Source organism: Thermobia domestica, chromosome 11 (assembly GCF_964235325.1).
Source record: "Thermobia domestica chromosome 11, izTheDome1.hap1.1, whole genome shotgun sequence".
Lineage (NCBI taxonomy): Eukaryota > Metazoa > Arthropoda > Insecta > Zygentoma > Lepismatidae > Thermobia > Thermobia domestica.
This window is the reverse complement of record NC_137464.1, coordinates 119,803,711-119,817,141: the sequence shown is the minus strand read 5'-3', so window position 1 is coordinate 119,817,141 and position 13,431 is coordinate 119,803,711. Positions and strand designations below refer to the sequence as shown.

At 35.2% G+C, this 13,431-nt stretch overlaps 1 protein-coding gene across 3 annotated transcripts in view; it reads right to left on the bottom strand.

Annotated features, from left to right (window-relative positions):
- Nucleotides 1-13,431, bottom strand: part of PIG-H (Phosphatidylinositol glycan anchor biosynthesis class H) — a 68,829-nt gene that overhangs the window by 47,120 nt on the left and 8,278 nt on the right. For all 3 annotated transcript variants that reach the window (XM_081731089.1, XM_081731087.1, XM_081731086.1), the window contains exons 2-3: nucleotides 11,791-11,918; nucleotides 114-194 (exon numbers count right to left, since the gene is read on the bottom strand). In XM_081731089.1, coding sequence (XP_081587215.1) covers nucleotides 114-194; nucleotides 11,791-11,918 — 209 coding nt within the window. The remainder of the gene's footprint in view (nucleotides 1-113; nucleotides 195-11,790; nucleotides 11,919-13,431) is intronic.

Sequence of the window (13,431 nt, the reverse complement as noted above, 5' to 3'; positions counted from 1 at the left end):
TGTAACGAAGTACTTCTCAATAATCAATTGATACGGAAGCAGAAATTTGGAAAACGAAAACACGACTAATCAGCTTAAAAATTTGTTATTGTTCTTATCGACATATAACCTACCTGAAATAATGGTATCAACTTCCTATCGGTTGTTCCACCACTGTCTTCAACAATTACAGCAAGATAATAAAGTACTCTGTGCTACAAAAGAAAAGGAAATACACATTACTGCAGAAATACACTTTGAAAACAATGAGTAAAATAATATGAAATAAATCGTTAAGTAACAAGTTTCAACCCAACAGCTGTATAATTTGAATAATTTGCTTTCCAACAGATAACAGATAATTGTTACATTACAACTACACATCGACAGAAATTCTCCCTCTTCCCCTTTATCCCAATAGCGACTATACTAGAATGATTCATCGTAAGACTAAATATGAAAAGTAGGTATAGTGAACCAATGCAATAGTAACCTTAAACTCAACTTAAGCAGTAGTTTTTATTAATTTAATCGTATACGTTTGGTTGACTCCTTCAGTATCATCATCATCATTAGTACATATCTGTTAATAAGGAATCTTTTACATTAGTTCGCGGGTCCACAGAATTATTTAAGTCACGTACTGACGATGATGATAAGGAATCCTCGAAACGGAAACGATTAAGTTAATACAGACGGGAATTTAAATGGAGTTCAAGGTTAGCTTTTTATTATTAAATATGCATCTTATTTAGCAATTTTAACGAATTTTTGTTTAATGGATAAGGCTGAAAGGAATGAAAGAGATAAAGGCAAAGGCCTTAACGGCATGATTTGAACCCTTTCTAACAGAAGGATTTTTGACGAATATTGTTGAGTTTAATTTTGTTTCTTCTATTCAAAATTAAAAATTCGACACGCTATTACACAGAACACTTTATAGATTACAAATCGGAAGTTGTTTACATTCTGGTTCATACGATGGATTGTAAACTGTAGGAAATGCTTCTAGATATGCCTTTCCGCACCCCCCATAGCAGAACATGCCGCGATCTGTGAGGTGATCGCATAAAATTTGCTGTGCCTTTGCAGAAAAATTGTGAGAAAAAAAAAATAGCTAGCAGAAGGACTTTCTGTCTTCTTCAAACTTCTTTGAGTTTATGAGTATATTCCCATTTCAGTTTTTGATAGATATAGATCAGGATAGATTATTTTTTGAATACAAGTTTTTTTTTTTTTTTTTTTTGTTTTTTTTTTTTTTTTTTTTTTTATTAAATTTATGGAGGACTTGGTAACCAACTCAAGAAATGACTTTTTTTTAAATTTAAGACTCTTTTTAAAGTTAAAGTAACAGATTTCCGACACAACGATTTCGATTTCCGTGGGCAACGACCAATTGTTGTGAAATTTTGTTCAAGAAAAAACAAGAAATTCTTAGAAATGGGCGAAAACTACACACAGCGGGCATAAGTAGCGGTGAGCAATATTCTCGCGGAGTGAAAGAAATTCGTGAACAGTTAAAAGTGCATCTAATAAAGGCCAGAAACGATGGTTACAACGCGCATCTCCGATATGATAAAATAATTATCAACGGCACAAAATACAGCTTGCAACAGTGTATAGACTACGAGAATAGCATGTATTCTGGAGAACAGGTCCGCCAAACAAAAACCTCTGCCGACAGGAACACGTCATTGCAGGAAGCAGCGGGCGACGGCGACTATCAAAGAAGCATAAACGCGAGGGATCCTAGAGAAAAAGCCACCTACAACCAAATAAGAGGAGCGGAGGGGGAGTGGAAAAACAGATGGAACGAATGCAGAACAGAGAGGACAGGACATCGACCCACATATCCAGGTAAGGAGAAACACGCAGAAACCGATTGTGACATTAATGCACCAGAATATCCAACGATTAACATAAGAAATAACTGACCTTGAAACGTTCTTGCATACAATAGACAAACAACCGCAAATCGTGTGCCTGACCGAACATTGGTTAACAAAAGAAAATATTGAACAAATAAAAATTCAAAACTATGAAGTAGTTAGTCACTTCTGTAGAGAAATAAACAGCAGGGGAGGATCAGTAATCCTAGTCGAAGAAAACTTCGACTTTAAACGAAAAATAGTTCCTTTAAAATGAGATTTAGAAACTTCCGAATTTACCTTGCGTATAGTAAAATCGCTCTAACCATCCCCAGGCGGCAACAAAGGAAGCGGAATACAATTGAAGGAAACCGCGTGTTTCTTTGTTACATGGGAGGGATAATTCAACATGTCCTTCTAGTTGAGGGTGGCCTGCCAGTTGACCTGCTGAAAAAGAAAGCGATGTTGCAATTTTCACCCTCTTGCTTACTGATTCTTCAGTAGTCTTCGCAGAAAGACAGATTTATCTAGTTTCTTCGTTACTTTTGTTTTCATTGCATCCTCCTCCTTCCGTCTCCTTTAGCTTGAAGGGCATAATTTTGGGACGTTAAACTGAAATATTTAATTTAATTTGAATTCGTTGTAATGAAGAGAAAAAAATAAATCAATCATTAGTTTCATGATATATGCTTATATTACTCTTAAATATAGCATATTGTTAATATTATGTAACTTCCATAACGATAACGCTTGTACGAACCAAACATGTTAAGTAGTTCGCCCCTGTCCTCCTCTTCCACCCCCGCAAGGCAGTGCCGCAAAAGCCTGATGAGGAAAAAATACAATCTTTCTTTGCCGCTCCCAGAAATCCGTCCTTGACCGCCCCTGTCCATACTATTATACTGTATTCCTTTAATTATTGTTGTGTTTTATTATTATTATTATTATTATTATATAATGTATTCATCGATAATAAAAGTTTAACGATGGCAACAACGTATTACTTCGACACCGAACACGTGCCGTTTATGGCTTATTTGGAGTGTTATTTATGAGGGCGGTTAGGGTAAATTTTCTGCTTGAGTACAAAGGAAGCCGGTTGGGGACCAATACAACGTCTTGACTATATCTACTGGAATATGTGATATATAGTACGATTATTGCATGTTACAAAGGTCCATTGATCGTAAAATATATTGTAAAAACAAACTGGCAACTGAAAATGAAATTTAAAAAAAAAAAAAACTATTCTTGCAATATATATACTTCTTAAAAATCCATTAATCCTTTTAGATTCTTGCTTTTTCTTTTTTTTTTTAAAAAAAGGAAAATGTTGACTTTCAGTCAAGTAGTTACTGCTTCAGTACTATTTATCCGAGTATCATCGCTGATACCTCATTCGCTTTAGAATGAAACAAGCTTCCAAACAATACCATTCACATATGTACAGTACATTAATGTACAACAAGAGAAATTTGGGAAAATAGGAAAGTTTCAATCCGAATTATCACTTCCTTGAAATTTGATGCTCCCTGGGGCAGTCTCGGCTACAGGTAACCGAATATAATCTTGTTTCAGAAATACTATGGCCGCTACGTACTGCGTATGCCAAGTTTCGTTTCAATATCTAGAATAATTTAAGGGTAAGGGGAAAAAGTAGGAATGTCACAAAACTGCATTTTCGAGAAAATTGCGTTTTTATATTCTAAACCGCATAAAAAAGAATAAGGTAGTCAAACCTTTTGTGTCTTTTTACCTGGACATTTCGACATCTACGCATGTCAAATATTACCAAGAGTCACCAACAGATAAGGCAAAGCTCCCGATAAAGCACACACATGGACATTCCTTGTTTTTTTTTTCCTTTTACCCTTCAATTACAAGGGGAAAATATTTCTCAATCCTGTTTGACAATACAAATTAGAAACTTCTGGAGAACTGAACCCAGCAAGAACATTTTTATTCCTCATATACCAAGCATTCCACTTGAATTTACACCGCCCAATTGGCATTCACTAATAAAAATGTAACAAACACACATAAATACCAGCTAAAACAACACTCACTTCTCTTGTTTGGCTTAGAGCTATATGGTATAAAATTTCTGGATGTAAGGAGGGGAATGGGGAGACAGGAAGGAAAAATTCTATAGTGTTCATTTCTTAATATATACGCATTAACTATAGACCTAAAGAACCGACAAATACTTTCTTTTCCTTCCACTTTTGCAGACCAAAGGCAGAAATGTTCCTAGGTTATCCCAAAACACGTGGCTTTGTTTCAAGAAGCCCAAACTTAAAGGGACGTCATCATCCTTTATTGTCGAATGCAGAGCGGAAAATCCATTTTGTTAATACGCTATACCCTCTGGGTATAAGAAAAAAAAAAAATGAAAAATACAGAATACTTTGAAGCCAGCATATGTTCTAAAGAATGGTAAAAATTGATTATAGGTGCGTGACACAGCGTTTGTGCCAAAAGGGTTAATAATGTCGCTTTCTTTGATATCTGGCTTCTGACTTAAAGTACTATTTTAGTATTTGCCTGGCATGTTTTGAGAGAAGATAAAGAAATCTTCAGTCAGAACGGCTAGCCCTTGAACCCTGAGTAACAGGGGATTTTATTCCTATTCTATATTATACCTCTTTGTTATTCTACAAAATTGTGTACTTCCTCCTTACTAGAAATCGAAATATAAGCGAGTACCAAGTGCAAAGTGTCCCACAAAACACGGATTCTCTTTGTACGACAGGGGAATTCCATACTTTCTTCCAAATGTGTACAACAAAACATGAATGCTTAAGTGGTTTTTTCAACTATGAATACGGCTTTAAATGTACATACAAAATTTAATAAACTTGATTTTGCCCAATAAAACCCACTGGCTGGGTATTTAAAAACACGGGTTTTTAATTCCTATTGTGAAAAATGCTTTAAATTATGTACTATCCATTTAGAAGTTGTTAATATTCTTAAACTGAAAGATTGTTACTACAGCGATACTCGTACCAACATAAATATTGACCCCAAACAAATTGAATGCTTAATTTCATGAAGAGATTTGTGTGAAGCAATTACCATTGTGAAACAATAAACTTTAAGGAGTCTCATCAGTTTTCGGGTGGAACTAGAAACTAAACAAACTAGCTCATTATTCTGTGCCTATATACTTAGAGTTCTTTGTAATCCGAAGCACAATAAAGATATGAATATAATTTTGTGGGTGTATAAGCTTATCCTTATATGAAAAAATTGTACAAATTGCTGAGAAATAAAAGGGAAATATACACAAATATGAACATTAGACTAACAACGCCAGAAATTTAAATCAACTGTTCAGGTAATATCCTACATATTAGGATCCAAATCTACAAACGGATAACTATAAAATTGTTTAAGGAAGTAGAACTTTAATTCTATTACTCAATTCACAAAACGATATATCGCGAGATCAACTTGCTATATGTTTGGGTCATCTATAGATGACTTGCGGACATTCTCTAGTCTATAAAGAATACGTTAGATGAATCGGATTACCTAACATACGTAACGCAATGCTTTTATTAGACTTCCTGTTCCGTTCTATTATCGTAAGAATCCACAAGTTAATATTCAACTTTCACATACAATGCACAGGAAAGTGAAAGGAGAAATTAGGTTTCGATCCCTTCTGAATTTATAATATTCTGTTCATAAATATTGTTTAAATCCAACCCTGAAGAAATTCCAATTAGTGTACTGTTTAAGCGGCTGATGGAAGTGTTTTAATCAAATGCAACATGTGTGGAATTAAAAATGGAATTCTAGTTTATGGATAATCCAACGGAGTAGGAATTGTCATGAAAGGGTCGTTCTGTGTCAATTCAACCGCTCATGAGACCCACCAATAGCGATCTTCACGATATTTTGTCAGGAGTTTGTTTAAACATACGAAATGGCTGGAGATATATTTTTTTTTATTATTATTATGTTCCCTATGCTTTGTAGTGCTGTATTAACTGTTATTTGTGGAATTAGGCAATTTAGTTATTGAAACATGCATGCTAAAATATTTAAATTAATTGAAAAACCACGCAATATATAATGTACGATAAAATAACTTGCTTCATTTCCAAAATAGTTTATTTATTTACTTTTAGCTATAGGTAAGCTGTAAAGTAATTTTTATTAGAGAATAAAAATCCTTTGGAGAAATTAGAGGTTTCATGAAGAAAATTATAATACAGGGTAAGACAAAAATCTTTGAACACACTTTTATTTTGAAACTTATGAAAGGAAAATATGAAATATCTTATTGGGAGATGGAGTGAGAGCAACAACTTACATGGTACAGTCCGCAGCAAAAAACCTGCAACATGAGCTTATTGTGAAACGACGACGTCTTTTGCTCCAAAATAAGTGTGCAGGGGAGGACGCCAAGGTTTCTCTGCCGTGATTCGTGCCACTTAGACGTTATGTTGATTCCCTGCGCTATTAGGCGTAGTTTCACAATTAACTTACATTCTCATGTTGCAAGTATTTTGCTGCGGACTGTATATGACAACAATGGACGCAATACTGAAATCCGCTATCTTGAACGAAATTTCAAATAAGAAGAGGGGCATGTTGCATACTGGCGTGAGCTCAGGAATCTAAATGGATAATTGTTACTTTTATATATTGTATAATTCGCACTTTACAAACTCTGAAAAGTTCAAAATTACCTACGAATGGCACGCTATAACATATGTTCTATGTGGTGGTCATCACGTCTAATCCACAATCGTAGTCGCCGTATCCACTCTAACTGCACACGCAGGAGAATATCCAGTGGAGTGGGGTCACACGCAGCGTGGATTGATTTAAATCACTACATTTTTTAAATAAAAATCGTAGATTTAAATCGGATTCCGAAATAAATTAAAGTGAAAATAAGTAAAATCCCGTTTCTGTTCTGTTATTTCGATTATGAAAGTTAATCATCATAATACAATGAGACTCAAATGTACAGTATAGTATGAAAATAGGTGTCATGCAGAGGATGATTAGGGAAAATCCCGTTTTGAACAGGTAACGGAGCAATCCTGCTTTCTTCTTTCCGAAACATTGTGTTTGGGTTTTAAAATCGTTAACTATTCCAACGGAGAAATCACCATCGACATTTAAGACGAAAATTCTTTTTTGTGCGTGTCTTGTTTGTTCCCAGATAATAGGGCGTATTTAGAGGGGTCCTATCCCTTCTCCATTTTTTTTTTTTTTTTTTTTTTTGTTAATTTTATAACTTTAGGCAAAATTTATGTATTTCATGCCGCAAGCTAGTTTTGAGTTTTTAAAAATAGGCCCCTGCCAAATATCAGTAACTTTTGTGAAAAAAAAAAAGTGTCATTTTTGATAAACGTTGCTGTGCATTTCCCTTAATGCTTAACCTTTTAAATTATATCACCTACCTTTAGGTGATAGGGTAGAATCTTCATTATTCGATTAAAAAAGTACCAATAAGGCCTTTTACTTCGTTTTCTTCAAGACTGGAGGCATTTTAGAACACGTTACATATGCTTTCACGCCTTTCTGCGTTGAGGCATGGTGTGTGATGACGTCATAAATTTAAAAAGATATTTTTTGTTATGCGTATTATTATTATTATCTTTTGGCGGGTTATATTTTGCATTCAGAAGACTGAAATTTTGCACACTCGTTCAGTGCACCCCTTAATAATTTTCAGATCTCTTCGTGGAAAGAGCGGGGTCCAGAGGGGAAAAAATGTTTTTTTAAAAAAAGGATATTTTTAACAAAAAATAGCTTTCCTGCCTCAGATGGAGACATATGAATGGTACCGTTTCAAAGGATGTTCTATTCTGAAGAAAATGATGTACGCACTATGATCCTAGCATAAATAGGGATGTCTCAGGAAACTGTTACTTGAGATCCTCTTTTATATGGGAATCTGGGGTATTTGGGGAATATTATTTTTCGCGGGCTTACTTTTGCACCTACAAGATTGAAATTTTGCACATTTACTCAGTGCACCCCTCAGTATTTTTCAGATTTGTATCAGATCTCTGCCTTAAAACAGGGGGAGGGGTCCACAGAGGTAAAAATTAAATATATATATATATATATATATATATATTTTTTTTTAACAGAAAATTCCTTTTTTTCGTGATTTACCCGCCCCAGATACATGATGGAGACATTTGAAGGGTACCGTTTGAAAATTTGTTTTATTCTGAAGAGAATAATGTACAAATCATGATCCTAAGATAAATAAGGATGTCTGAGGAAATTTTTATATTACATCCGGGTCATCTGGGGCATTGTGGGAATGTTCTTAGCTCATTGTTACATAGTTACCTCGCCCTTACTACTCAAGATAGAAGCTTGAAATTTTGTACACATATTTAGTACACCCCTTACTATTTCCCAGTTGATTTTGAGATCCGTACGTCAACACAGGGGAATCCAGAGGAGATAAAAATATTAAAAAAAAAAAAAAAGGTAAAAAAAAAAAAACGCCGATTATTCTCAAAATTTCCCGCTTCAGGGATATGATAGGGAAATTTAAATGTTACCGTTTCAAAAGCTGTTCTATTCTAAAGAGAGTGATGTATGTACCATGATCCTAGGATAAATAGGGATGATACTGTAGCTGCTTGACTGAAATTCTATAATTTACCTTTAAAAAGAGTCATAGGGATTGATATAGGTTAACGATTGGGGATAATTCATAATTCAACACCAATACTTTCACTTAAATAGCATAATTAGCATTTAACACTAATTCCTAATGCTTTTCCTTCAGTTCGCGACTTGTATTATACGAAGAGAATGATTTGATTTAAATTTTAAAAAATCAACAAAAAGGTTTTTTTAAAAAAAAAAAAAAAAAGTCATGATTTTTTCCACCCTGGTCACACGCGTGTTCAATGTGTTCCTATAGGTGCTTTATATAGCGGAGTTTCTCAGCATACATTATCTGGTTTAGATAACACCACACCTAAAGCCATTAACGCACATCAACGCCACAGTGAAGAGGGGCGTCGTGTTGAAAATAAGAAGAAAAATTACTGTTTGGATTCAGAACGTTGTACAGTACAGTTCAAAAATGGTAAGAACTTCTTAAATGTGTACTACCATAAGCAACACTTTTACCATTTAAGTTGCAAATAGTCATTTTACGCACATAGTCATGGCAAATAAGTTTCTTGATGATACTGGTGAAACATTGAAGCTAATTTGTAAAGCCTCTTTGAGGAACAAATAATAATTTATACTTTTGACATTACAGATTCTGTGAGGAAAGTTAAATAAATTGATGTTTTCTTTATATCAAAGCAAGACATGATAGAATTAGGTGCTGAATTGATTGAGGCATATCATGAAACAATATAACAATTCCAGATACTCACTTAATGCTCCTACCAGTTAATAAATTGATACAACAAGACAAAATGCTGATAAGCATTACATCATGGCTTCAGAATTTAATTTGGAACATGGACAAAGTGACGTCAGTTTTTGTATAAATTCATATTGGCTTGTGTTTCTGAGGTTGCTATTTATTCATTTAGAATTTCTTGTGATAATGTCTTTATTACTTTGCTTTAAACATTATTTTCGCACATGTGAATATTTACCAAATTCTATTTTCCAGTAACGAATACTATCGCCAAAATAAACTAAATTCCCACGCCAGAAAGTGAGTAAAGAACAGCTTCTTCCTGAGAAAAATAAAATCGTATCCCGAAACATAATTTAAACGAAAGAAAGAAAGAAGTCAATCATTGCAAATTCCTAAAGTTTCACAATCTCCGAAGGCGCCTTATAGTTATTGACAGACGAAATATCGTTGCTTCACACTTATACTTTACATTCAATCATTAGTTTAACGTCCCGAAAACGAGATAATTTCTGAGTTAATAACAAGAACAAAAGGGATGTGAACAGGGGGAAAACGGAAGAAACTCGAGAAAAAAGCCCACTTAGTGTTTACCACAAAATGCACCCATGTTTTGAACATATCGACTTTGGTGACAGAAGTGAACGATCTACCGATTACGCCACCGAATTTCTGGTTTAGATAGTATCAACATGAAAAATATTTCTAACTCCCGTAACATCTGAAACATGGTCCACATTCCTTGGATTAGTTTCTATCGTTCAATGAATCTAGATACCACAGCAAGGAACCAGTTTGCTTCCCTAGTCCAAAAACCAAGGATTTTGGAGAAAAATAACACAGAATAGCAACATATGAACATGATGGAGATCCCATGTACATTTTTTTCTTAAAGTAAAGATATGAACATGTCAATGTTAAAACAGGAATGAACATGTCAATTCGTTACTTCCACAATGTACTAGAAACAAATTAATATTATTATACGATAATTTGAATCGCAAATCCTAACCGCACCCTTTTCTTTTCTTTCATTTCTCATAGGAATCTCGTGAATCTAAATCTTGATTTCTGGTTAATTACTATTCATTGTAATTTTAATATCTACAAATCCTTGGAATAAGGAAGTTAAAAGTGGATGAAGGTATTTCAATAAAATGTAGCAAATGATAGAACTTTCTGTTATTAGATGCCAGTTTGGATAGAAACGAACACGTTTCAGTGATTTTCTACAGGTCAATTTGGTTTCTGAAATTCTAGGGATACGTGTAGACTTTATGGACAGCTTGTATTTATTTAAGAACGCAATTTTTGATCCATTTATTAGAGCATTATTGTTCCACTCGGTATAAAGAATTACTTTTCGAAGTTTATACGTATTTCATTTTCTACATACCCTTCAAATACCATGTACTGGTCATGGTAAATTAATCAAATTATTTTTAACATTAAATCTGTGTTAATCTTATTTTCATAAGTAAATTTCTATTGCAACTAAGGGAAAAACAATGGGCTCTTATTTCTGCTATATGTATCTGTGGCTTTTGGGAAAAGGGGAATAAGTCCAAAATTGTCAATTTCCAGTTATCCTCAGTTTCCTTTCGTAAGGGAGGGCGGAATAAATATTTCGACTGTTAAGGGGGTTGCTCAAAAAAAGGTCCAGATGCACACTGTGGACACTGTAAATAGCTGAAAATTGGCAATTTGAGACATGTTCCCCTTTTCCTAAAAACCGCAGCTATATCCAGGGTGGTCCCGGAAGTGGGCATACCCCCCTCCTTTAGTTTTAACAGTATAGTGTTAGTTATTGTAGAATGTCTGTACACAGTTACCTTGAAGTCATAAAAGTCATAAACATCGGTATGATCACCATCCATGTCGTAACACAGCTGAATTCTGCACCAAGTTCTTGCAAATGTTTTGCAGAGATACTCCGGAGTCACGAGGATGAAGGCGTGTTCCACAGCTGCTCGTAATTCCCGCGTTGTGTGATATCGAGTGTTTCTTACTTGTCGCTTTATGAAAATCCCAGGCAGCACTGTCTGGTGTCGTCAGATCGGGACTTCTTCGAGGCCAGGCAAAGGGAGCTGGTGAAGATGCACAACCTCTTCCAATCACATATTACTGATTACTCCAACTTCACTGCAAACAACTGTTACCAAGCAGAAAACAAACGAACATGGATAGCAATGTTACCAGACAATGCCAAGCAATGTTACCAAACAAATGTGGGTAAAACATAAAGCCGTCAGAAAACACCAATTAGGGGTACGCCCACTTCCGGACCACGCTGTACAGTGTGCGTAGGAATGTATGTATGTACGTGTGCATCTGAAATGTCATTTTATTACTTCCTTCGTTTTACCTTATGCATTCTGTATCGTCCCCGAATGACCAATACATACTACAGTAAACCTAGGAATATTGTTGATATATATTTTTTTACATATTCGCTCTGGATGTTAACAACACACGGATCTCACGCTGCATTAATATGAAATTTCATCAGCTTATTACTCTATTATAGTTACTGCAAAGTAAAATAAAGAAAGAAGAAAAAAAGCTTACCAAAGAAATAGCTTCGTTAATAACAATATCACGGACAGCACGCCAACTGATAAATTGGGAGATCTGCTGCCCGCTAGCAAAGGTAGTAGTAAGTTGTACACCAACTGAAGATACAATAAGCAGGGATTCTGAAAATGATAATACATATAAATAAAGATTTTTTGGAAACATAAAAATATTACACAGAGCTGATTCATTTATATTGAGTTGAATGTGAATGTGGCATTTATATAGGAAATGTGTTCCCACAACAGGTGCGGCTTGTGAGTCCGAAATAATAATAGTCCATTGGGCTGCATCCGGACTCTTGACAGAGATGTCAAAGAAGGAAACTGCCAAAATTCCAGTTTCCTGTTCCATATGGCGACAGAGTTCCAGCGATGTTTTCGTCGTGTGACTGGATACATTGTCTTGATGCAGTTCAAACTGGCTCTTGTCCGTACAATGCTGGGATTTCATGCTGGTACATTTCAGTCAGGACATGAATCTCGTAGTGCGCAGTTGATATTTATATTTCGCTCCACCTTTTGGAGTGCAATTTGCCCCAAAACGGTCACAATCCAGCCTTACGAGAAACCGGCCACAATCCTTAAGAAAGACTTCACGTACTAGAGGAAGAACGTGCTTCGGCCCTTGGCGCCAACAGGTGTGTATATAATGGCACGAATTCTTCAGTCTGAGATAAATTCACGCCTCATCAAAAGTAACAACGAACTTCCACGGATCACCGTAAGTCCACGTTCATACAACTTTCTATAGTTCTTTTCGCTCAGCCACATGACATGGTTTCAGAGCACTGCTCTTGCGAACAACCGTGAGGCGTAAACCCCTGTAAATGGCGTAATTGGTCGTCGCCTGCGATATGTGGCATGTGCTGGCCATCAAAAGCTGTGTGGGGGATTTTCGGAGGTCGCCATACGCTAGGGTGACCAGACGTACTGATTTTCGCACTACAGTACTGTTTTTCAAAGAGGTATCCTGCATGTTGCAAGGACACCTAGATGTCCTGATTTAATTTGCATATTTTAATGTTTCGTTCTTATCCACAACTTTCGAATCATACGCACATATAGACTTAAGCTGATTGGGTGTCGCCATTGACCAATCAAATTCCGCCTCCTTCCTGCCAGGACATATATAATGAAGGCTTATGCTTTTGGTTTCTCATACCTTACCCTAAAGACGAGAACAATGTTGTAAGTTCTCGGAGCGTTGGACGACGTGGAATTCACATGGCTGATTGCCCGAGAACAACTATATTAAAAAATAAATTGGTGACATTTTGGAAATAGTTTGAAGTTAATGGGTAAATAACCATCAAGGTAAACAAGAAATGTTATGCTTTAACATACTTAAGCTTTCTTTTTCATTAAGCTTATTCCTTTATGTTATCCATCAAATTGCTTTAAATTGTTTCATCAATCTTGTATTTGTCATTCAAGAAAGTATTTGGAGTTGTGATGAATTACTTCAATATTTTTGTTGAGTACCTTTTCTCTTTCTTAAAAAAAAAAAAAATTAAAAAAAAAATTTTAAAAAAAGAGAATGAATGAATAACGTAAGGTTAACGCTAGTGTGAAATAAGGACATGCGTATTGCCGACGCAATAGCCTATCACTATTATATTTGTGTCCTACTTTT